Below are 27,177 nucleotides of genomic sequence, written 5' to 3' on the forward strand. Positions count from 1 at the left end.
ATAGATATCACTGGTTTTCAAGCATATATAAAGTTGTATTTATATGCTTATATTCATAAACCTAAAATATTCAATCCCAATTTTTCAGCCAACTGACATGGACATTTTCCTGAGATTTCTGTTTATGTGACAAGTTAAAACAGGCAACCAGTATTCCAGCTTTATGCGTTATGTGTACACTGAGCATCACCACTTGTATTTGTCATTTATGCTTGAAATTTTACCACAGTAGCTCTGCTAGATAGTAGTTAAGCCAGCAACCTTCTCAGTTAATACATACCGAGGTTAAAATGCAAGTGCATCAGTACTAGCTTAGGTTTTCCATGGACTGCCTTTCAAACTGGAGGTGGAGTGGTTTTGTCACAATGTGCTCTCATACAATCTGGCTACTCAGTCCTGGGCTGAGCAATTTTAAAATGCAGTTTTCTGAGCCAGGACTTATGATTAACAGTGAGAAATCAGAGGCATTGAAGTGAGTCTAGGGACTGGTTCAGACATGACCTACTGTAGTCAAGGCAGGGAGGATGAGACTTCAGTAAAGCAGAAAGTATGTATTTCATACAGAGGTGATATAACTTAAATATAAAGTAAATTGCAATAGTGGTTATCCAGTAAATACAGGATCTTTATATTTTCCCAGATACAGTGAATTTTGTTGTCTTATATCCCTCAGGAATATGCAGTTATTGTTTGAGAAGACTAAAAATCTAACTGAAATCTTGCCTTCTCTTTACAGTTACAAAGCAAAGTTATTTAAGTCCTTTTGTTAATACTTAGTCATTGGAGACCTTTTTGTTTCTTGTTTATCAATAAAAATTTCTAGAAGGTAATAAGATTGTGATCTGGGCTTTGGGGGAATTTATGTTTTCCCAAATTATGATGTTTCCCTCATCGTGCTAAGAGAGCAAGGTGAAGAGCTGGAGCTCTGTCAGATGATTGACTCAGAAAAGCCAAAATAAGAATGCTCCTGAGTTATGTTTCTATCATAAGAGACACATATATAAACATAGGCAGGAAGAATTAAATAAAGGTGATTTTAAATTGTACATTATAGCTAATTTAAGCATATAATTTGCATTCAATTGTCTGAGAACTCTTGGGGAAAGGGCAGAATTACTATGTTCTAACACCTGATTTGGCTAAAGAAGAGGGGTGACTTCACAAAGAAGTCAGGCAAGAAGGGATAAATACAATCCTAAAAGTAATATTGTATTATTTTAGTTAAAGGCAAGAAGGTAAAAAGCTTAAGGCAAAATAAGACATTTCTGTTATATATTCTCCATGGCATTATGCTAAGTGTAAAAACAGTTTACCAGCTTCTTTGGAAGCTGCTTACCAATATTGTTAGAACAGAATTTGCAGAGACTGGATAACACTCATTAGTGCTTTCTAAAGAAAAAGTAATTCAAGAAACTGATGTTAAACCCTTGAACAGTCATGAAATGAGAAAAGGCCAAAGCCTAAGTAGGATGTTGAGAAGTCAGGTGGTTTTCAAGTAAATACCAACCCAACAATTTTCAACAGAAGGTGCGCAATCTTATGCAAAACACTGATTAAAATGTTTAATCAAGTAAGCTGAGATGACAAACAAGACCAGCTGTAGAGTGAAGATTGTACCATATCAGCTGTGCACATAGTATGGTTCAGCCTTGAGAAATATCTACATGACAAGTAATAATTGACCAAAAGTTGTTGTTCAAAGGAGAATCTGATAAAAAAATCTGCTTTACACCATGTTGATAAAGCAGCATTTTTTTAATTTGTAACATCTGAACTTTTAAGAAAACAACTTTCCCTTTCATGTAAAGTTAGTCTCCTTGAGATCTTTCTACTTTGATCTTTTTTTAAAGAATATGCTGGTTTTCTCTCAAGTGTGTCTTATGAATATGCATAAGGTAAAATACATTTTAATGAGTGACCATTAGCTGACTTCATACGACTTTTTGTGTAGACAGGAGCTAAAAAATAAACATGTGGAACAAATGGCAAATACCTGTGCTACCATGATCTAGTGTTATTTCCTTTCTTCTAAATGATATCAATACTGCTGCCCCATGGGATGAATGTTTGCAGATGGATAGTGATGCATAGGAAGCCAGGAAAGAAAACTTGAAAAAATCTTGGTTTGTTTGTATAAGAGAGACTTAATTTCAAATAAAAATATAGCATGGGCACAGACTTCATAACATGGAAGACTGAATGTATTAGGGATTATGTTCTCAAGTGTGCTTAAAAGTGGAACAAATTTCCTTCCATTCTCTTTGAATGTTCTGTTAGCCCAGAGGTCCTGGCATTCTTTCAGTCCTTACTGAACTAAAGCAACAAAAATTCAAAGTTCTGCTTAATCTCAAGTTACTAAGCATTTTGGTTAAAGAGAGTTGTTTTCTATAGCTAAGGTTTTGTGAGAAAGCAATGTTACTACCGATCATTTCTAGCCATTCTTGACTTCCCAGCCTGCAAAACCAGGTATCTGCTTACTGTCAAATTTGCAGTGGAATATCATTCAGCACAGTTCCAGAAGGAAGTGTAAAATTCTGTCCCTAGTGTTACAGCAATTTCTCTTAGCTCTCATCTTACTATACCTACTTTTCCAAAATGCCCTCTAGCAACCCAACTAGCACTTAAGAATTCTTCACAAAACTTTATCCCCTCTGTGTCTTCAGTATTCTTCCCAAACAAGGAGCAGTATGAAATGTTTTCAGTTGTATACATTCATATTTAATAACCAGCTTTCCCCTCTGGTGTTTATTATACAAAAATATACCAATATAGTCATTAAATATTGTAATATTTTGTCTTGACCCTGCAGTAGCAGAAATTGTATCTGAAAGCAAAAGTTTGGAGTTTCATGTGCCTATCAGTCTCTCCCACTTCATTTCAAAGCGTCGTATTTGGTGAGAAGTCTTTGAAGAGACAAATCGTAAAACCTGAATTCAAATAAAAGGAAAATTAAGTATATTATCTTTCTTAGTATGGTATATCTGAGATAATTTTAATGGGATAGCAATATCACTAAGCTTGAAACACTAAAGGCCTCCAAGATGACAATTAATTAGTAGAGACAACTTCAATTATTATCTCAGTTTTCAGAATAATTGATCCACAAAGTTCCATGTTCAGGGAATACGGACATATTTGTGTTCCTTTTTCAGCACTGAGAATACCTTGAACAATCCCAATACAGTTTAAGAGTTACCATTTTTTCTCTGTTTTCTGCAAATATATTACATTCCTTTTGTGCAGTTTTGAGTATTTTTGCATTTTAAATATAAATTGAGGTGTTAAAATAATGGCTGTATGAATGTACTTAAAGAACACAATCTGATACAAATAATAGTTGATTGCCTTTTTCAAAGTGTAATATCTTTTATTGAGAATACCAAGTGACTTTGCAACAGTCTGGAGTTGTTCTTCTGTAAAAGTGGAACAAGTACTAATCACCTTCCTTGTACACTCACTAGTCCTGAATTAGGACAACAGAATCTTTTCTAAAGGAGATTGGATGAAACTGTGACCATATTTGCATCTGAAGTACAGAATTACCCAGGAAATGTGGACAAATAGAAGGATTTCTAAATTACTGATGGATTGTGTTCTTAATGTGGTTGTAGCTTCAATATAAAAGGATCATTAATGATGTTGTCCTGGTAAAGGACCAGGAGCTGACCAGAAAATTCCTTTAGTTGTATAATCCCCTGTAGTGTGATAAAGAAAATATTGTGAAGAGTCATGGGAAGTTTTTTCAAAAGTGCTTAGTGAATTTTTGCAGTTTATTTGCTGTTAACAGTTTTCCTTTTCAAGTTAGTATTCCTAGAAACTTTGAGAAATTTGTTTTGTGCAGAGTTCTCATTCTCTACTTAGAGTGAAAATGTAGTCATATAGTAGCTGTGTTTGCTATGAATGTAGAACAAGAAAGGCCATTTAAAGGAGGTTTCAAGTTCTCATTTACTAGTTCTGAACCTACATCTTTTCCATGCCAGTCAGTAAAGAAGTGAAAGAGATTGAAACCATTCTGAGCTGTCAGTACCTCACAGCTTTGAATCACTGACAAAACAGCACAATGTCAAGAGTATGGAGATGGATTCTTTTTTAATTAGGCTTTTTGTTCTGGCAAGAGAAAGCAGGTGGGTGTCTCAGGAGAGTGGCCTATGTACCTTCTGTATGTTGCTGGGCTTGTATGTCTGGGTGTCAAAGAGTGGAGGAAGGCAGAGAACAACCATTAGAGCTCTGTTTTTAGCAGACATGGTGTAGACACCAGCAGAAATTTTTGAAATATGTATTCATGATGCTTTAATTTACTCTAGTTAAGTTATGCTGTTGATCTAGAACACCTTGTGTAAAGTGAAAGTAATTCCCAACAATCAAGTAGCAAAATACACCCATTATATCATAGAATCATAGAGTCACAGAATGGTTTGGGTTGGACAGGACTTCAAAGATCACTTAGTTCCAACCCTTCTGCTTGGACAGGAGGAACAACTCCCACGAGACCAGGTTGCTTAAAGCCCCATCCAGCCTTGAACACTTCCAGGGAGCAGAATCCACATTATATCTCACATTAACTCAACCTTCTCCACAATAAAAATGCTTTCTCAATAGTCACTAAGTGGAAGTGAAATAGAAAAGGAAACAGCAAGCCCTGAAATTTTTTATTAGTAGTTTACTATTGTCACAAATTGTTGTCAAAAAATTGTTGTCTTTTACTCCCTCACCTGCCGTAGAATCACCATAACACTGTGTCCTCAGTGCAAGTGTTGCCTGTACATTTGTTAGGCTTCTCTCATCCACTAGCTCACAAATATAATTTAAAAGTATTAGTGGGAAAGGGAAAGACAAGTGAAAGGCACCAAGTGACGTATTTGTTGTCATTTATGGACACCAACTTTTTTTTTCAGAAGAGGGAGAATTTCAAAATCCCAATTGTTGGAACAGCAAATTATGACCTCCTGACACATAAAAATACAGACTACTCGGAAGTTGCAAAGCAAAATAAAAAATCAACACAGTTTGTTCAGGAATTATTTCTGCTGATATTGAAATACAAAGCATAATTTCCCAAATAACTTGAATAGACATGAAATATGTGAAGGCCCAATTTCTCCATAACTCACCTTTTGACATCCAAAAACATTTTTCACCACATATTGATTGTGGGCTAGACAGTGGTTTTATGGAGCATTCTGTTCTATCTCAATTTGGAAACTGAAAGGAAGTACTGGCAGGGGACACTTTTCTACAGTTGAGCCTGAAGTGTATATATATTTTTAGTTGTCTTGTTGTTGAGTTGTTATCCCTGCATGGATTGTGACTTGGGCAGAAACTGCTATGATAATATTTGACAACCAAATCAAGATTTGCTGGCTAAAAAAGAAGAGGCTTTCTGCTTCCTCAATGGATGAATAAATAAATTCACATGGATCAGTAAAGATGGCAATAATTAACATAAGCCACCTCAGTGTCTGGACAACAGAAGTTCTTTAACAGGTTTTGTTGGAAATCCAAATGTAAGATACTGCACATGGGCATATGCTCTGGATCAGAAGAAGAGTAGCTTCTAAGAGCAAAACAATATAAATACTTTATTATTGGGAAATGTGCAAGAGCTGGGGCTGTTTCAGAGTATCAAAAGTAATCCATAATATTTATTGATCACTGAGTTATGACAGAAAATTAATGTGTTTTTTCAGGATTTACCTATTGCTAAAACAATACATGTTGGTAAGACAAGAACAATGTGCTAGCACTAATCAAAATGAGAAGAAAAATATAGAGTAGATTGAAGAGGTCATATATTGTCTCTGTGATTGCTGTTGCTTTGAAAATGCAAATATAAAAATAATCTATTACAAGTAAATTGGAGGAGAAGTAACCCAACATGGGCTTGATTGTTTTCAGGGTAAGAATGAAACTACATTAGGACTGTTTGAAAATGTAGAAAGCAGACAAAACTACTTTAAAATCTAATTGTGTATTTACAGCTGCCTATTAAAATTTACCTTGAAAAATATCATCCCACTTATAGATCAGTAAGCATAAGTACAAATATTAATTACGTTTGTTTTCAAACGTTACACATTGTGTACATTGAAAAATGCAGCAAAGTAATGAATATAAATGAACAGTTATGAACAAAGTTTTCAACACATCTGCTCAATTGCCAAAACAACTTCTAAATTAAGGAGGCATTTCATATTATCATTGTGCAAGCTATGGAAGTGTTCAGGTATAATCCATGGAAAGCAGCATAAAAGTATTTTCCATGTAGGTTACTTTTGTACATGAAGTGAACAGCTGTGCACTTTTTAAAGTAGATAGACAAAAATGATGGATAGAAGCTTTTAAAAACTGAATACTAAATGTTTCCCTGGTTTTGTATATGATTACCATGGTGTAGTATAGTACTTGAAGACTGATTTTATAAAGAATTGATGTTTAGTTAGTGGGACACCTATATATAGCTCTCACCTAAAAGCACATAAGAGCATAGCAAAGGGAGTGTATGCACTCAGTGGTATACATTAGCTCCCATTGACTTCACACTCTGACTTCAGGAAACGTAATTGCTTTAACCTGATATAGCCCCACTCTCTAGAAAAATATGTGTGCTTTTCAGAAACACGTAGGTGTTGTTGAGTTTTCCCAAACGCTATCGATGGGGTCTTTGGTTGAGGAACACTGTGCTGCATGTAACCCAGCAACATGCAGGCACCTGCCCTGGGAAGCAGCCTTCGGACCAGCCCTGACACTATGGTATCTTTACAATTTCTGCAGACTTTTCAAATTTATCATACTCATTCTTACCAATTAAATTCCTCAGCTGCAGATCTAAAAAAAACGTTTCTTGTGCAAAGAATTTGGGAACAGTTGAAAAGTGCTACTTATGAACTATTTGAAGGCTGAGTTTAAAATTAATTTAGCGCTACTTATTAAGAGGTTCATGATTTCAAATGAGATAATTTGAAATTGCAAAATGATAAAAATAAAAGGTTAACACTTACATTTTTTTATTCGTGTACTTCACAGTGCTAGAAATACTTATTTTGCCAAATGCGGAGTTGTTCAATCTACTCCATTTTCCATCAATATCACCATGATGCCTTGGCTTCCTGGCTGAATAGTTGCATATGAACAACTTCTTTACTGATATAAGATGTTGGAGCCCTACTGTCCATTAGAGCTTTTACTGCTCTTTACTGTATGAAAATAATGGAAAAAGGATTTTGGAGTTCACCAATTGGTTTGTATTTCCAGGCGTTTTTCTGGATCTTGGCTTTTTGTTAATTCTGGAAGCCTGTTCTTACCCTGTTTTGATGATGATTTATCCAAGTGTGAATAAAACAATGAAAATCTTTCACCAAGGGTTGGTCTCTACTTGATGAATGTTATAGCATGGAATACATCACATCCTACAGTGCTTGTCCAGACTCCACTTGTCTTTCAAGATACAGTTTCTGTAGCTGCTTAGATGGAGAAGTGCTACTGTGAAACTACTTGATGTAAATTTATACTTCTAGGTTTCTAAAATGTAATTTGGCAGATGAAAACAGCTTGGCCAGCAGCCCATGCTGCATTAGTTTTCCAGGAATGATCTGTTTACACTCTGAAGATGACAGCATAGTTCTTGCTAGTGAAGAATTTGGAAGGTATTTTGAAGGCATGACTGAAGCATTAGGTCATTTTTAAATGTTTGGGTTTTTTTTTTTTTAAAAAAGAAAGTTTAACTTGCAGGTAGCTTATTTATAGAAAAGATATTTAACCTTACCTGAAACTTCCACTGCAGTTGTTGCCTCTGCTGGGAAGGATCCTGTGATGTACAATGTGGCATTGTTTGATGTGACTGTCTAGAGAGGCAACATCTATAGCAATGTGCTCAAACAGCAACTGCAAGGAAGGAATAAATTATCCTTATAGTGTCTTACTGCTCCACTTAGTATATCTCAAGTATCTTAGATAGCTTATTGTTTTGTTGGAGTTTTTTTAAGTTTCTATGATACTGCTTTCTGCACTTGTCTAAGTTACTTGTTCTGAATATGACTTTGAATCCCAGGTTCAACATAATTTTTCAAATTATATGAAAAGGAACAATTTAAGTTCCTAAAAAAAAAAAAAAAAAAAGGGAATAATAATATTTTGCTGTTAAGTTAATGATAGTAATCTTCCTTGTTAGCAGCATTATAATTTACCTTCATAGTTAATGTGAAATTAATAATATGAGTAGTTAATAAAGTCACATTTTTATAGGGCAAACTGAAATTTAGGATCCCATAAAATACAAGGCATAGTAATTTATAGCGAAAATATTTTGCTGTGGCATTTGTGTAACTTCAAAATTCAAAAAATGTGTATTATGCAGTTTTGTTTCTGCACATGCAGTGTAACCATTTCTCTTGTGGGATACTAAATAAAATGAAAGAGTATGCAGTCATTATATGTAGGGACCTTCCTTTTCTGAATTGAATCAGTGTAATTAATTTATTGAACTATATTGCATGTCTTAGTTAAAGAAAAAAATGCATAACTTGATTACATAGTAAGCAGCTTTTGCTGTTTTATCTTGATTATGTAAGATGCGTGCATACAGAGAATTACTGAAGTGATAATCTCTTTTTTATTCCAGAGTATCAGCAATGTTTTCAAATACAGCACAGGAAAATAGAGAGAAATTTTTTCCTGGCTGCCAATTTCACCAACTATAAAATGCAAAGAGACAGATGAAAATACATACTCACACACCTCTTTATAATAAGTTGTGCAAATTAAATTAAAATTCGTATTTCTTTCTTTTTCTAAAAACATCATCCTGACAGCAGCAATGAGTTTTTGATGTTCCTATCCAAAACTTATTTGCACTATGACAGTCTTGAGTGCTTTTCTCCTGAGTGCTGTTTTCCACAGTGACTGTCCTTGACCAAACCAGAAAATGAATTTGATTTCTCTAATGTAAAATATAATTGGATTTCTCTTTATGGAATGCATCCCTTTAATGACTGTCTCTGCTTCAGCCAATTTAGCTGCAACCAACCTGACATTGATCTGGTGATATGACTTAAATAAATGCCAAAGCGGGGACATGAAAGACCAACTGTCTGATACCAGAAAGTACATTTCCTGCCTCGTCTTGCCATTTTCCTCAGAAAATGTTGTCTTTTTGAATTTCAGTCTTACAAAACATTGCTACTCTAATAATTGTTTACAGAGCAGCAGATTGCATCTTTCTACCACGTTTAATAAGTATTTCCAAGAAAGGGTCTAGAGAAAATATTTTGAGAATATCTCAAAATATCTTTTCCTCTTTGCAAATATTTATAACTATGCAGACTAGTAGAAAAAGGTGTTATTAAATTAGTGAATTAAATCTTTACAGAGGTCTTGTTCAGCATTAAATATTTAACAAAATATTTATTTAAATAGTAAGGATTTTATAAAAAAATGTCATAGCATGCTGATCTGAGAAAAGATTTACTTACATAAATAATTATAAAAGTTGTCATTTTGGGATATAATCTATTCTTTCTTCAGGCTAGTCTTAATGAAATAATGACATCATAGAATGTGTATTTCTGTTCTTTTAACATATTCATTATCCTTCAGAGCCAGTCCTTCAGGCTAATATGCTGAGCACATTTAACCTCAAATGGACTCAGGACTGAAATTTAGAAGTTGAATATAGTTTCTACGTAGTTTTAATTTAATCATGAGTCATGTGTTCTTTTTATAAACACCATTTATGGAATGTGGTATTTCACACTCTGGATGGTAAACTGGATTTAAAAATCTCTGTATATCAAAATAAATGTAGTGGAAAATAGAAAAAGGAAATCTTTTCTTCAATTTGAAGTTATCTCCTTCTGAAATCTCATTAAGAGTAATTTTCATACTAGTCAAAACAGCAATTTTCCACTGTCTACTGACAGGAATAACAGATAGTAAGAATTTGTAACTTCTCTGTATTTTGAAGCAGGTGGTCCACCCCTGTTTCCTTTATCAGTTCCATTATTAATTTTAATGTATGGGTAGTTCTTCCACTCTTCTGTGCAACAGAATCAATGAGTTTACTTTAACATAACTTTTGGTGTTTTTTAGCACAGCTAACTTGAATCAAGTGGATAAAAAACCACAGATTCCCAAGGGCACAAGTGCCTGAGGGGTATTCACCTCCCTCATTTAGCTGAAAGTAATTTTTATTACTTTTGTGTACCACCCAGAAGTACTGCATGCTTATGAGTCTCTGGACAGAGAAACAGATGGTCTCTTTAGATAGGAATTATGAAAATGAGCATAAATATTTCATATTTTTAAATTTTCGTGCAAGTTTTAAGGGATTTCCGTGTCTCTAGTCCCAAGTGTGCTTTTCTTACTGATACCAGGAAGCAAGAGGAGATTATAAATGGCATATAGTGTTAATTCGCAGTTTGCACTGCCTGGCTGCAGTTCTGATTTCAAGAGTGGAAATTCTGCTGATGCTGCTCTCAGGGAGGTGCATCCCATCTCCCAGGCTAGACTGGAAAGTTTTGTAGTCACAGGAGAATGTAGCTAATGTACTGTAACTTTTAAACTAGTTCGTCTTCTCTTTTTATCTTTGGATCTCCCCAGGTTTTCTTGTTTCTCAGGGAGTTATGTGCACTTCTAGGGGCAGCATATATAGGACAATACCTTGTACCTTGATTGCAAATAACACAACATTTTTCTACTGTCTATCTGTTAAGATTATCAGAACTGAAGCATGTGTGTCATTCATGAAGTGTTTGTAAAGTCCGTGTCAGTACTTTCTTTTGTGACATCTGTTTAACTGTGTATTATTTCTTTTTTTCCCTGTAGGTCACTGATATGATGCTTCAGGACAAACCCTACCCAGACTGGGGAAAGTCTGCCAGAGCTTTCTGGAAGAAAGGAAACATTAGGATAATTTTATTCTGGTAGGAAAAATAAATCTAAATGAACCATCTAAAAATATATCTTTTAGTTGTCTGTGGCAGCAAGAAATATAAATGGAATATATTGTTGACAAAAAAGGAATTTTGGTCTAAGAACAATATTACAACAGCTCTACATGAGTGAACAATTCCTAATCAAAGTAGTTGGTGTAAAAATACAATTTAAGAATTTATTTGTATTATTTCTTTTATTATACCTTTGATGCTGTTTATAACTGAATGTGATAATATGTAGATGTCCCATTGTCAGTCTTTGTAATAAAGGTAAGTAGATATGTGAGTGTCCTTTTATGAACTTGAAATGAATTATAGCACTTGTTTGAGTTGACACATGAATGAGATTGCAAATGGTAACTCAGCCTCAGATTAATAAGAAAAATATTTTAAAATCAATGGAAAAAATGACAAGCGGCAAGTGTTTATTTGACCCCTCTTTCAGATAAATTTCAGCTGCTAAAACAGAAAACAAATTATGGGAGGTAAAATGGAAGATGGCAAATGTATAGCATAAGATGAGGTCTGAAAACTGTACAGCTGAAGATGAAAGAAACTGCAGGAATTTTTTTCAACTTCTTTTGAAGCAGAAAACCTCTTGAAAATATTAGCAGAGCTGCTGTTTTTAAATAGTAGGTTTAGAAGGAATTGATACTGGGAATTTGAAAGTTTCAGTTACATGGATTCTGCTACAGAGAATACAATGACATATCTATGCTTTTGAAGTAGAAAAAATGAGATATTATATTAAATTGAGGCAATTAAAGGAAGTAATAAGAAAAATTTGAAGACAAGGAAAGTGGAATCAGACGGCTGATTGGCTACAAACAAGGTTTATAAGGAACTGAAGGGACTGAGCTGATGCAAATTTTACTGGCACTTAATTGCTTATTGAAAAAAGCAAATGTTAAAATTTGGCTATTGTTTCAGTTTTGATACTTTTTTTTTTCTACAAAATAAAATTATCCTACTGGCCTGTGAGTCTGAGTTCGGTATTAGCTAAATGGATTGAATGCATCATCAATAATAGAATCAGGATCAAAACTCTCTTATTAGATTTTGCTAAAAAGAAGCCAGGGTGACTTTGCTGAAAGAAAACCTTCTCTGATCTTTTAGAACTCTTTGAACATGTCATCAAAATAATGGATGAGGAGGAAATGTTTGATCTAATTTATTTGGACTTTCGAAAGGCCTTTGACAAAGTTCTTTACTGAAGGCAATTAAGAAAACTAGAAAGCCCCGTGGAGTGTGCTGAACATTTAGGAATCATCTCGGCAATGTGCAAAGAGAGGTATAAATAAAATAATAGTTTTCTACTGTGTTGTTAAGACAGAGGAGTCCCATCATTTGATGTTGGAAGTAGTGTTCATTATTTGTATACGTGATATATCATTGATTTTCTTTTTTTTTTTTACCTGGGTCTGCAGAATAGCCTTGTCTGAAAGACTGGAAAGGAGACTGGCTAAGCGTCAAGAAAATAACTTACGTGCACAAAGAGACATGGAAAATGCAAGGAACATGACAGGAAGATTTCAAATTTACATATCAGATAGGGAGAACAGTGAAACACTATTAAAAGTACTTAAATATTGTTGTGAGATGTGTTTTGACTTCTTGCAGTCTGAAATGTTACACATCAGTATTTGCTTTCAAATAATACTCACATTAACAAATTCTAACAAAAGTTTAAATTGCAGATAAAGTAAAAAATGATGGTTCTTTTTATCCATGAGTCTCATACTAAATAATATGCTTAATTGGGATCTCAAAACCTAACAGGTGACATAAACGCCTTTATTTTTAGCTTTAATCAGTGAAATAAAATAACCCTTGGAAACAGTCTACTTTCTGTAGAGACATTTTTTAGATAGTGCACATTAGACATCAGTAAAAATAGACTTTTTTTTTTTCCCTAATACGTGAGAATGTGCGATAATGTGGAGCATTTAATTTATCATTGCTTCAGCAATGTGATGTGAGCAGCCTAATGTCTAAAATGTCCTAAATGGAGCAACCTCAGTAGTATGTCCCACACAGATACTGGTATGCCAAAATCCATTTATTCAGGACATTTCCTAGGGGCACACCTGTTTAGCAGAGATAGTGTAATACAGTGCATTGTGGTTTAATTATTCTAAATACGGACATGTGATGCACGGTTTACTATGGCTGACGAGAGAAAAATTGTAGATACACACTGGACTTGTTTTTCTGTTAATGCCATTTTTATTTTCAGGTTTACTTTGTAAAATTAGAGAATGTCTATAAACACAGCAAGGACAAATGGATTATCATGGGGATGGAGGCACCATCCATAGCAGTTTATAGCAGTTGATCATGCTTTGTCTTATTCATTTGGAAATGTTTTCAGCTCTCAAATGCAACTAATTAGCAAAGGTTTTCATTTAGCTTATCACCTCCTGTTTTAAATCATTCCCTGGAAACACTGTCAGCAACTGGTTATCAGTTGCTTCTCGGGATTCTTGCTGCCTTTTGAATGTCTCCACAATATAGTTCTTCCACAAGCAGCTCAGCTAGCTCAGAAACATTCATTTGCTATTTGCCTTTGTGTAGCTCATCACTAAGGAGTTCACTGAAGTACCTTCTACTTTTTTTTTACAGTGAAGGGTTGTCCTCTTTTTTATTAAAAGGTCTCAATTTTGGTCATGTCCAGCTCTGCTCATGACTAATTCCACTATCCAGGAGCACCTTTGTGTAATACTGTTGCAGTCTGTGGCATATTGCACAGGGATACAACGCAAATACAAACACGCTTTCTTACAGATTTAAGAGAGTATCATTGAGATGGCCTTTAGAAAGCAGTGAAGTATCTGGCACCCTGTTGGAATTACTGGGATGCTGCAGATGTGTTTGTGGGTTATGAAAGGATACCCACAGGGAGTTAAATATCCACACCATCTGCCTGTCAGATGAGGCTGTGGCAGAGAGACAGCTGTCTCCAGTGCTCTGTGGTTACTGTCGTTATTATAGGCATGAACTGAAATAGGCTATTCCCTCGCTTCCTGTCCTTCGTATCTCTGCTTTCTCCTTTCTTTTCTGCCTCTGTTTTCCTCCCTGTCCTGTCTGCTCTAGGGACTTTGTTGTGTTACTCCAATAAAGTTCGGTGTGCACGTGACATCTGACCTTGTTTGCGTCTTAGTTTCACCATTTGGGATCCCCTTTAAACCTTTTCACAGGTCCTGCCAGACAACAAAGGCAGCAGCTGCTGTGCAGCTTATCCCAGGGGAGGGAAGGCAGAGTCCAGCTGCACCAGCCTCCCACTGTGGTGAGGAGTGTTGGAAAGCAAGGGGGTTCTGCCCCATCTCTCCTAAGAACGCACACCAGCCCCAGTGCCTATTATCCTTGCTTTGTCCTGGCAAGATAATAAAAATTGCCACATATCCGAATATCGGATTGTGACAACTGGCATTTGAAAGGGGCAACAAGAAAAAAGGTTATTACATTAAGCCAAATTAAGATCCTTGACAAGACTGATGACAAGCTGATAGCAGTAGCTATTGATAAGTTAAATAAAGTTGGATATTATGGGAGGCAGAGAGGAAAGTACAATGTGAAAAGATTGGCTATTTTGCAAATAATTTTTTATTCCCCTGGAACACAGAATAAGTCCAACCTATACTAAATGTCTCTTTTTATAAGGATTTTTTAATAAGGAAGCTGAGACAGAAGAAAGACAACTACATGAAAAATGAACTGCAAATGGAATGAAATAATTCATGAAAAAAATACTTTAAATTAATTTAGTAAATAGTTACAGGGTGTCTTCTTTTATGGTATTTATATTATTTTTCCAAGTGAACAAGCCTGTGCAATACTGAGCTTTCTAGATGCCAAGGTTTGCTGAGAGCATTATGCTCTTACACATCTGCACAGGAACAAGGTCTCAGAAGCAGTACATGCAGGTGGCACTGCTAAAGCCACAGGGCACTCTCATGTCTCAGTGTGTGCTCAGGTTTTATAGTTGTTGCCCGTGAGAACCTACAGGTCCCTGCCAGCGAGGCCTGTGGTTAACCTCTGCCTAACTTTGTGCCTGACATCACTGTCTCCTGGTTACATCTTTGCGGTGGCCCACCGCATCCAGTGAATAATCAAGCATAATACCTAGTATGTGTGTTACATTCATATAAATATATGTAATAGTATAAAATTACCAGAAGGTCTCTGGGCTGTGCAGCAGTTTGGTTAAGCAGTGTGACCTGAAGATCTGTCTCTCTTGACAAACTGTTCCAATACTAATTATCCTCAACACTACCCTAACAGAGGATGGGGGAAATTATAATGAGCAAGGCATGAGGAGTTTTTCATGTGAACTTTTACCTATAGGGAAAAAATGAACACCAACAAAAAGAAATAGGCCTTTTGGAAGAGAGGATATGAGCTGCAGAGGTCTGTGTCATCAGGGAAGAGAAAATTGGTATTCAAAGGTAGATTATCAAAATGGGGCAGTATAGAGATGACAGTGGATTGTGCAGCTGAATATTGATTGCAGACAGGGTGACAGAATAATATATATGAGTTGAACGTTTGAATATGCAAGTAGCAGACTGGAATCCATTTCTGTGGTGTCCCTGGCTAGACATTCATTGTGTGTGTGTAAACAATGACCAGTCTTCATTGGTGCAATAATGTGCCTTTGACATAGAAGTCTTGTCTGAAATAATACAAAGGACATAACAACATGGAGAAAAAAAAACATAATATGGAGAATTGTAAATTTGTGATTGCCTATGCTTGCTGTGTTTGACTTTGCAAACTAAATAATGTTGTTTTAGTATGTATTTCCATAAGTTCCCTCCAGCTTTCTTTAATAAGAACCAAAACTGCATGTGCCCAAGAAATGTATGTTATAATCATAGTACTTTGATTCAGCAAGTTAGTAATACAGGTTTAAAAACTTTTATTCAAATTGATTAGAATTACTACAGAATACTAATTCATTTGCATATATTATATTTATAAAGGACTGTGTTAAACATGGGTTTGTGTAGGATTCTAAGTTGGACAATATTTTTTACCCTCTAAATAGAGAAAGCTTCTTTAGGAGATATATAGCCATGTCTCTGATAGAGAAATAAAACATGGTTTATTTAAGGTTTGTTTTGTTATGTTTTATTTTGTTTTGCTTTTCTGCTATGTACCTATTTGAGTGTTTGTTTTTATAAGTTACATTTCTTTATTCTATACTTTTACACTTGAGAATAAATGCGTACTGGAAAATTGCATTCTCTTCACATGTATGAATGTAGATTATACCTTTGTTTTGAAAAACAGCATCTTAAAATGTCTATCCTTTTCATTATAGGCTGCACTGAAAAAAGATAATTAAACATTATAGCTTTGTCATTATAGTCTAAATTAAATACTAACCCAAAAGCCCCAAACTTTTCATTGAGTAAAGCTTTTGTCATATAGTCCCACAAATACAATTTCATGAAACAGCAAAATAATTATATCGATAATATGCATGCATATAGATACATAAGCATTATTTTCTCCCTGTTTTGGAGGGGTCTTAATTAATCTGTTCATACTTTCATATTTAAGTAATTTATCTTGTGATAAGAGACTGGATACTGAACTGAAACCTGGAATCATCTAAAGCGAGGAAAATTTCCTGGTAAATAGTTTAAATAGCATATATAGTACAAAAGAACATTAAAATATCAGACAATATTGTTGTTCCCAGTAAATATTTTATTCCTATACTCGAACCAAAGTGAATAACTTAAATTTAGCTAAGCAAGACAACAAATAAGTTCCTTACTATTTTACTTTTAAAGGTCCTCCATAGAGGATTTATACTGAGTAATCTAACTACTAATCTGGGCAGACATTGTTAAATATATTGGGAGAAGTGTCCATGAATAGTAATTTTTACATTTATTCTTGCAGTCAAGAAGTGCAATTGCTATTTGTCAAGATAATATTTAAAAGTTTTTGGTATAATTTATATAATTTCAATATAATATATATTGGTAAACCGTGCAGTAAAATTACAATTGATTAACATGAAAGAATGCTGAAAATATTATATTAATATTAATACTAAAGTTTTTTGTTCCAACCAGAGTTTGATCCTGTACAAACTGTCTGGTTGATATCCAAAGGAATACCTTTTCCATTTTCATAGCAAAGTGTTTTTACAGTGCTAACCTAGAAAAGTTAACAGGGGTCAAGACTCACCAGAATCATTCTAGTTTGACAATCACATGAGTCAGACCTGGTTTGGGACCTCATTCTCTGATGCCTTCCCACCACTCCTGAGTGCAGGAGGACCACAGTGTTAGTAACTCAGGATTCTCCCTTCAATCTGCTCCCCTTGTTTTCAGCTGGAAGCATTGCCTACTGCTCCTCTGTGATGCCTTTGCTTCCCCACTGATTTCCAGCACAAGCAATCACTCCAATCCCTGGCAGAACACATCTGTCCTTTTCCTTTTTTCCTCCCTCCCTTCCTCTCACACAGCAATAACCCAAAACACTGCCAGTGTGTGCAGAAGCAAGAGGGAATGGGCAAGGCAGACCTGGGGCTCTAAGCCAGCTGTGGGTGGTTGGTTTCCATCATAGCATTCACTACTCTAACATCATGGCCTGTCTCAGCTTCTTCCTGGCTTTTCCAGGAAAAGCCAAGGAGATAGGAGCATCTTGGGAAAAATAGTCAGTCCACAGGCCACCCATGTTGCCACATGGAACATGTTATGCATGGCCTAGTAATGCACTATGTGAGAGGGAGATGCTTTGCATGACATTACTTATAAATGAGCAGAGAAAATGTATCCATATGTGGGGCAGTGCATGTAAAAGTCTCCCATCTATCTCATCTATCAAGGAAAAAACTCCTGTCTTGCCTATGCCGGTCTGTATTTGGAAAAGCTGTATCATGCATTTCCCCCACTCTCTTTGTGGTAGGAAGAATGATGAGATAAATCATTACTCATCTTACTTTTTTCCTCAGAAGGAAAGATGTTCAAGGGAGACAAAATCAAGCTTAGGGAGCTTTGAGATCTCAGATTTAAAAAAAATAATCTATTTTTAGCATGAAGATTAGGATTGTTATTTGTCTTGTTCAAGTTACATGAAGTGGTCTCATCCTATTTATTTTTTCTGATGGAGACTCCTACAGATCAAATAAAAACATGTTATTTCTTACTTGTATTTGCATGAGTAAGAGAAGGTTTGGCAGGGTGGCAGAGTGAGTGCAGCATGGTAATTTTCCTTTCATGTGAAATAGCACACACGTGTACATCTATACACACAACCAGGCACCCAAGGCAGCAATAGAGGTGAGGCAGAGAGCTCCTAACACTCCTGCACAAACACCATTCCCCTGCTAAGTTCTAGTGTGGAACCATTTCATGTCCTGGGAGGGGGGTGGGGGGGAGAAGATTCATAGAGCAGTTTGGCTGAAAGATAGTTCTATTGAAGAGAGAAAAAGATCATCCATTAGCTACTGTGAGGTTCAAGACTGGGCCCACAGACTTGAGTTTCACCTTTGATTTACCTTTAAGTTCTTTGAACTGCTGCCGTAGACGTATCTCTTGCAGCATATCTTTTTAGTTCCTCAGCTTGTTTAAGACTTTTCAGTTATATTTGGTATCTACTTGCACTTCAATAGCTGATGGCCTGTTAGAAAGAGAAGCCGGTTTTATTCCTACATAATTGCTAGATTCCTAAGTATAGTCCTCATAATTGGATGGATATGACAATCTGTCTTCACCTCTTAAAAAGTATGTTTTATTCTCTCCCTGTTAGTGAGAAATAGGTATATCATGATCAGTTGCTAAAAGTATTTTATCCAATGTAAACACAATGAAGTGTTTAATAACACTTCTTAAAGTGCAGTGTCTGCAATGTTGCAGTAATATAGTCCTTCCAGATGAAAATACTTTCACAAAATTACATTCAATGACAAAAACTGAAAAGCCTTAATTCTTAGATGAAGATTTGCCTTTGCAGGTTTCAAAAGTTGCTTTATTTGAAATAGGCAGGTGCAATCCTCAGTTCAGGCACAGGGCCAGTGTAGAAAGGATGTTTCAGCAAGTCCTCTTTTAGCACCTTTTCTCCGCTTCCCACAGTTTTTTCTGAGTAGGATACACCTCTGCCTCCACTCAAGCCCTGTGGAAAATGTTCTGGGAGAAAAGCAGCATCAGTGATGTAACTGCTTGTTCTCTTAGTGCCCTCTTTCTGCTTAAGTGCTTTTCCTTCCTTCCTCTTCCACAGTATAAATCCATTTGTTCTTAGCAAAAACTCTTTTTCTATATTTAGCATTTACAGCTAGTCTAAGCCTCATTCTAGGCCCACTCTAAAAGTACGATGAGTATAGCTGTCAGATAATATGCATTATCTGATCAGGCATGCAGAGAAAAATGCTGAAAATTAAATTGTAACAAAATATAATCGGATAATTGTGACAAACACCTCAAGACAGAAATTCCAAGTATTGCAATTAGATTAGCATGCACACTGTGGACTATTATTCATACAGCAGAAGGATTAATTTCAGATGATCCAGGTAGAAATTCACTGTCTTGCATCATTTCTTCTGTGTGCAGAGACCTGGCAAAATCATAGTCCAAAATGTGGTCAGTTCAACTCAAACTCAAGCCTCTTTGAAACTTTTAAGAATCCATCTCACCAAGTTGTGATGCATGGAGAAGATGCAACCTCGGCCGGTAGTTTTGTACAAGATATGCACTCTGAAAGCCCACAGAGTACAATGAAGGTGAGAAAATGAGTGCTTCAGCTTTTTGTGCTCACAGAGTTCACAGACTTTGTCATGGCTGTATTCCAAAAAATCAATTCAGTTTTGTAAAATAAATGTGATTATTGAAGCAATTAAATTATTTTCCTTCCTGGAATACTGGAGTACTTTTTAAAAAAATTATATTTTTCCTAATGATAAATTTAAAATTGTGCCCTAGAATTTGCTTATGTACTTAGATGAACTGCTGACTCATTATATTTCTCATAATCCCATATTTCCTGTATATATTGAGTATTTACACATTCTGGACTGGAAAGCCCATAGCAATACGCAAAACTACAAACTTTTTTAAATCATGGCAAAGACTGCAATACATGCTGATCATATCAAGTATTCTTGGGCTTTCAGATCCATGTGAAGAAGCCATTCCAAAACTGATTTGAGGCCAGTGAAAATTGATTTGGAAATGATTTGGGTTTAGGGCCTGTGGATTTCAAGCACTATCACAGTGAAACTGTTCCACCAATGTTAATGGGATTGTTTAACAGTGGGAACTGACAATGTTCTCCCTGGGGATACTTACCAGAGCCACTCCTGTGGCCCTTCCCCTGCTAACAAAAAATCCACCAAACCAAACTAGAACAGTAGTACATTTAAAACTTTCAGTAAATTTATTTTCTCTAAACAACTCATGGCTGTATTTTCAAAAAGCAAAAAGCTATTCAAAATACTGTCACTTGGACCCTCCATTGTGCCAGCAATGTACAGCCCAAGAGTAAGTGAACTCTCTGCTTCGGGGGGGTTCCTGTCTGGAGTTCCAATATTGAAATGAAACATGGCATAGAGATGTATTAAATCCGTCATCTACTTACGCATATTTGCTGCTCACAAAAGTTGCATGTCAGCAAAAAAATGGCCTTTGATACATGTTCAGCTTCCAGTTATTGGCATGCTTTGACCTGACCTCATCTATTGGAATATTCAAGGTCAATTGGCATGGTGCAGGAAGCATAGGTCTTGGGTGAGGAGATAGGGTGAGGCATGTTTTCAATGACAGTAAAAAAGCTGGAAATATCTTATTTGAATTTTAAATTATATATTGATTTGAAAGAGATAGAATTTAGGTGGGAAACAATAATCTTTAAATTGCATAAATTTCATCTAGAAAATCTGGAGGAAAATAGCACATGCAATGGCAATGTCATTTCTAGAGCATTAGTTGTCAGGAGGAAACTTCTCTCAAAGGCAGGCCCACATTTCTTGCCTAAGATTCTCTGCATTATTCTCTCACATGAAGTTGAACATACTCATACTTCTAAACTTTATAATATAATATGAATTTAAGTGTTCAGCTTGATGAAGCTGGGTGAACATACCTCTCTTACAAGGAATTGTATTGTGAATGTCACCGTTTTTCATTCAAACTGTGATATGGTTGATTTGAGTTTTAATATCTGAAGTGCTACAGGTTTAAGACTGTCCATAGTTTCCAGGTTAACCCAGGTGCTAGACAGTGCTTATGGAGATACTCAGGATTGTTTTCTCAGGTTTACTTAAGATTTGAGCTGCTGTAATTTAATCATACTTACCTTTAATAACTTGAACAGGAAAATTTTTGATTCATAGTCGAATAACTTACACTTTACAGGACTATCTTGATGTCACCCATTACAATGTCTCCCTTTATGATGTTGCCCATTATGACGTCTCCCATTATGACGTCTTCCATTATGATGTCTCCATTTCTGACATTTCCCTTTATGACATCTCTGATTAAGACGTCTCCCTTTATGACATATTTCTTTATGACGTCTACCATTATGAAGTCTCCGTTTAGTACGTCTCCCTTTATGATGTTGTCCATTTTGATGTCTCCCATTATGACGTCACCCATTATGATGTCTCCATTTAGTACATCTCCCTTGATGACGTCACCCATTGTGATGTCTCCATTTAGTACATCCCCCTTTATGACGTCACCCATTACTTTGTCTCCCATGATGACATCTTGCTTTATGGCATCTCCCATTATGACTTCTCCCTTTATTATGTAGCCCATTGTGACGTCTCCCATTACGAACTCTCCTTTTATTACATCTCCCTTTATAACGTCACCCATTACTTCATCTTCCATTATGATGTCTCCCTTTATGACATTGCCCATCATGACGTCTCAAATTATGATGTCATCCATTATGACATATTCTGTTATGATGTCACCCATTTTGATGTGTCCCTTTATGATGTCACATCTTGCTTTGAAGAAGACCTTAAAACGTTTAGCTTTTCTCCTTGTGTGCAGCTGAATTGTTAAACTTGTCTGAGCTTTTTTAGTTTTATTTTTATAGAATGTAAAAAATTTCTACTTTCTCCCAAAGGAAATTAATTTACAAGAGCATCTCATATGTGATAATATTATTTCAAAGAGCGATGATGTTATGTTTCAGAAAGGTGGGGCTTTGCACTTAGAATTAAACTTCTGTTTAAAGTGTTGTTTAGCAGTGTTTTTCAACCCAATGTATAATTTCCAGCTCTTCCTACCTGAAAGATTTCTGTGAAACGGGATTTTGGTGTCTTCAGTTAGTGGTGCCACTATTTCCTGTGCCACAAGATATTGAAGTGACTGCAATATATTTTTGCTGGTTTCAAGGAGCGTACGCTGTCTTTTAATCTATACACAACCTCAATTAGTGTTCAGGTCAGTAAGTGGGAAGACATTTATGGAATCAATCATTTTGGGTTAAGGAGTATACATACTCCAAGCGTACTAATGGAATGGAAATAATGCCTGGAACATCTCCAGAACAGTCACAGTCTCAATGGAGCAATTAAATATGTATGAAGAATGTTTGCAGTGAAGTTCAAACACATCAGCCTGAGGCTTATATTTTTGGTGTAATTTATTCACAGCCTTTCTGTGTACTGCTGCTTGATGGTCCAAAACCACTTCTGCACACTGCCTCCTGCATCCGCTATGTATCCGCTGACTGACAGATACAGTGACAGTTGCTATTTTTAATCACCATCTCAGGAGCAAGGAGTAGACTCTGTAGTAGAAAAGTGCAGTGTTAGTATTCAGGTTAACAGTTTTTATTCATGAATAGATTTGACATAATTCACAGTACGGGAAGTAGTCTTTGGAATTAATTCAGTGTTTGAGTATTTAGCAAAGCTTCTTAGCTGGAATATGCTGTCATTATTAGGTCTTCAAATTAGAGTATTTTATGATGCAGCCTGTATCCCATACCTTCATATCACTGCTTTTATCCTTAAAGAAAAAGATGCGTGTATTATAACTAGAGGCTGTTTTTTAATATCATCATGAATGCTGGAGCTCTTTAACAAGTTAATGGTTATATTTCCTGATAATTATCATTCTTTGCAAAATGTATAGAAGAACACATGCTATTTTCAGGATTAGTAATTCTTTGCTCTCTTTGTTGTTTTCAGTAATAAATAAAACCAACCTATTTGGGGCTTTATAAAGACAGTTTTTTTCTTTTGCTGGGTCTCAGTTCTGTGTCTTGTCACAGATCAGAGAGCACCAGCGTATTGGCTGATTCATCTGTTATCAATTAATACACTAAGAAGTAAGTGGGATTGTCATATAACTGAGCTAAGAGCTATTGGCAAAGGAACTGAGGAGACAGCCTTTTAAAAGGATTACTTTAATTACTTGTAGAAGATGTATGGATAGCTCTTGCATGAAAACACCAGTATGTTAATATGTTCTTTAAGCAATAACATTAGTGGAATGAGAGCTTGTGCTCCAGTAATGGCATGCACTACTGGTGGATAATGGCACAATGAAGCAAAGCCATTTGTGTAATGGAAACACTGAGCTAAAGCCAGAAACATGCTTTTGCTTCTTTAACTAGTTTCAAGGCTGTTATTGAAACTTTTTAGTGGCACTGTAATTACTTTATTGAATGCAATGGAGTTATAAGGCCTCAAAGCTCCCAATATGTTTACATGCATCCGTAAATCTGTAACTGCTAATAATATCAACAATGCTTATGAAAAATATATGGTGTTAATATGATCGCTGTTACTGGAGATGCCAGCAATATATTATGGGAGTGCCCCCAAAGCATATCATTTTCTAATGAAACTGAATTAATTTTAGAGCTTAGGTAAAGCTTAGGTAGAGCTTAGGTAAGAAATCTTGGTGAATTTGCAAAATCTAAGGAAACCTCTGTGCTTGTGAACAGTTGTGATCAATGGCTTTTGATACTCACTTAAACCATCAAGGTGATTGACTTTTTCCAGGGAAAAATAACATCTGTGTAAATATATTGAAGTAAGCACCTGATCTTCATTGTTTGAAATCAATTGTAAAAGCCTAGTCTTTAATGAAATGCTAATACTCTTATTGGAAGCTTTTATTCAGTTAGTTGTAGGGTACATTTTTCCCTGCAGTACCAAGTAAGCTCCATGGTATCCACACAAAAGAGATTTCTAAAGCATGCATTGGCAGGAATGCTGTTTGATTAGTTAAGTCTTGAACACTTTCTTTCCTCACCTTTGATAATATTTCCCACTTGCAACTACTATATTTCTTTCTTCACAGTGCTGATTAATTTCTTTTGATTATTCAATAAACAAAATTCTAGTGCTGGGTATTACATTTCTTTCTGTGATTTTTTTTGTCGGTTTGTTTCCACTTCCATTTACTGAGTTTTATTGTTGGCTTGTTGTTTTTCTTAAAGATTTATTTTTCCTGTTTTGATTAGTAATATTCTTAAGATGCATGTCCTTATGATTTTTGTATCGGAAACCTGATTGGATTATTTCTTACTATATGTTGTAAATTCTCTGGCTTTATGAGTGTTAGAAGGGATTGCATGCTTAACATTTGTAGAATGGTATTCTGAACTGCCTCTTGTGACAGCAGGTTATGCCTCACAATAGCTTGCTATTGCTATCAGAGTAATAACAGAAGGTGACACTAAGATCTAGGTATGTGTACTAAGGAAGTGAAACATATGAAAAATGCTTTACCCTTTCAGGAAAATAAGTCATAGCCCAAATATTTATACCTTTACAATTAGAATTTACTGTCCTGTACTTATGGTTTAAGCATCTAAATATATTAAAAAATATCTCTTGAATTTGACCAAATGAGATATGTGGGAATAGTGGTACGCTGGAAAATCAGACCATTTAAATATAATTCCCTGGCTATGGACTTTGGATCCTAACTTATGACACAAGATAAAGTTTTATCATGCCAACCTCGTGAAGCTCAGTAAGGCCAAGTGCAAGGTGCTGCACTTGGGTCAGGGCAGTCCCATCAGTGAATACAAATTGGGTGGAGAATGGATTGAAAACAGCCAGAGGAGAAGGATTTGGGGGTGTTGGTTGATGAGAAGCTCAACATGAACCAGCAATGTATGTTCGCAGCCCAGAAAGCCAACCATATCCTCTGCTGCATCATAAGAAGAGTGGCCAACAGGTCAAGAGAGGTGATTCTCCACCTCTGCTTCGCTCTCGTGAGGCCCCACCTGGAGTACTGTGTCCAGTTCTGGAGCCCCTGACATGAGAAGGACATGGAGAATTTAGATCAAGTCCAGAGGAGGGCCCCAAAGATGATCAAAGGGCTGGAGCATCTCTCCTATGAAGACAGGCTGAGAGAGCTGGAATTGTTTAACCTGGAGAAGGCTCCAGGGAGAGCTCATGTGGCCTTTCAGTACCTGAAGGGGCCTACAGGAAAGCAGGGAAGGGACTTTTTACAAGGCTTGTAGTGAAAGGGTAATGGAAGAAGGGAGATTTAGGTTAGACATTAGGAGAAAATTCATTAGTGTGAGGGTGATGAGACACTGGAACAGGTTGCCCAGGGAAGTTGTGGAAGCCCCATCCCTGAAAATGTTCAAGGCCAGGTTGGATGGGGCTCTGAGCAACCTGGTCTAGTGGGGGTGTCTCTGCTCATGCAGGGCAGTTGGAACTAGATGATCTTTAAGGTCCCTTCCAACCCAAAGTGTTGTATAGTTCTGTAATATGATTCTGTGATAAATTCTTTCCCTGAACCATGTGAAAATTTCACATATTTTAACTATCTGTCCATCTTGTCAAGCCATCTTAGTATGTTTGGTTTTGAGTTTTCTGATCAGTTTGGAAACAGCGAGAGGTTAAACAATATTAGGAGACATGAAGCACTACTTTGTAACACCATCATTCAAGTTACCACCTGACTTTAATAATTTTAATTTTTAAGATCATTCATGCTATTTGGACATCTGCAGTAAGGTGAGGTAATTCCCAGCATAAGGACAAAACCAGAGCTGCTTGAACTCAGAGAGGCAGGATTCAACTTGGATGATTATCTCTGAATGAGTAGAAAAAGAAGATATTATTATCCCATTTGCAAAGACCGATTGCATGAACATGGCACAGATGATGCTACCTGAGGTCTGGGCTTTGGATTGTTTCAGGAATGCTTATTGACATGGTTTGTGCTCATTAGGACATCTGCTATGCATCAGAGCTTAGTTTTACCATTCTCTTTGCAACATGGGCATTAATAAGACTCTGCTTTGGCATCAGGTTTGTCTATATCATAGAACAACCCAAATAAAATATGTTCTAAAATACAAAGTATGATAACAAAAATAGAAAGCTGTTGGACATGTTTTTAAGCATTTCATTTTTAAAGAGCTCCTAGGGCAGATCTATATTGAATGGAATTGATGGCAAGCTCCAAGGTGGGCCAATCTGTCAGCACAGCAGGCACGCATCACTGGCACAGTGTGTTAAGCAGCTGTGATAAGGTAATAGTTCATTCCAAACTTCTTGACATCGTGAGCTGTTCCTCTCTCACCCTTCTAAAAAAGATTTGACGACCTTTGTCCACATGATAAGTCCAGCTAGAAAATAGTCTTGATACTTCAAACTGAATGATGAGAAACCCTTTTTTTTTTTCCCCTTAAGAAACAAGTGATCAATACATTCTGGTATTATACCTTGTAACAAAAAAACCTTAATATGCTCAGTTCTTCCTGTCTGAGTAAAGTAACAGAACCTTTGCTAGTGTCATTAATTTCAGAGCCACACATCCTGTCTTTTAATCCAATTTGATGCAATTGTAATTCCAGAAATCTATCTAGAATTAACCATGTTATGTCCCAGCATTTCAATTTATGCAAATTCAGGGACACTATCATTTAATTGACAGAAAAATTGGTAAAAGCATTAGTCAATGGGAGCATTGTTTAGATTTATTCTATGATGCATCATTTTCTGAAGAACCTGTGGGCTGTAGAAGATCCCACACTGAATGGAGCTATGGACATCTTGCTTTGAAGGGAGCTGGCTGCAAATGACATCTTGTGGCATTCTGCAATTACTGTACATACCACAACCAATCCTGTAGAAACCAACTCTGAAGCCGTGTTTAAATATTGAATGATATGCATATATAAGCAGTCACTGGTTATAGGGTTTTTTCAACACTTTCCAAACTTAAAAGAGCTGGTCTACTGTAGTGTTTCACAATATTTGGAGAATTTTAAATGTAAAGGTCACTCTTTC

The 27,177-nt window shown here is 36.0% G+C and overlaps 1 protein-coding gene across 1 annotated transcript in view; it reads left to right on the top strand.

Moving 5' to 3' along the window:
- TMEM117 (transmembrane protein 117) overlaps positions 1–27,177 on the top strand; it is a 198,031-nt gene that overhangs the window by 113,272 nt on the left and 57,582 nt on the right. Inside the window, exon 4 of the mRNA XM_010006285.1 lies at positions 10,819–10,916. Coding sequence (XP_010004587.1) covers positions 10,819–10,916 — 98 coding nt within the window. The remainder of the gene's footprint in view (positions 1–10,818; positions 10,917–27,177) is intronic.

The sequence above is a fragment of the Chaetura pelagica genome, unplaced genomic scaffold, assembly GCF_000747805.2.
Source record: "Chaetura pelagica isolate M959 unplaced genomic scaffold, ChaPel_1.0 scaffold108, whole genome shotgun sequence".
In the NCBI taxonomy this organism is placed as follows: Eukaryota; Metazoa; Chordata; class Aves; order Apodiformes; family Apodidae; genus Chaetura; species Chaetura pelagica.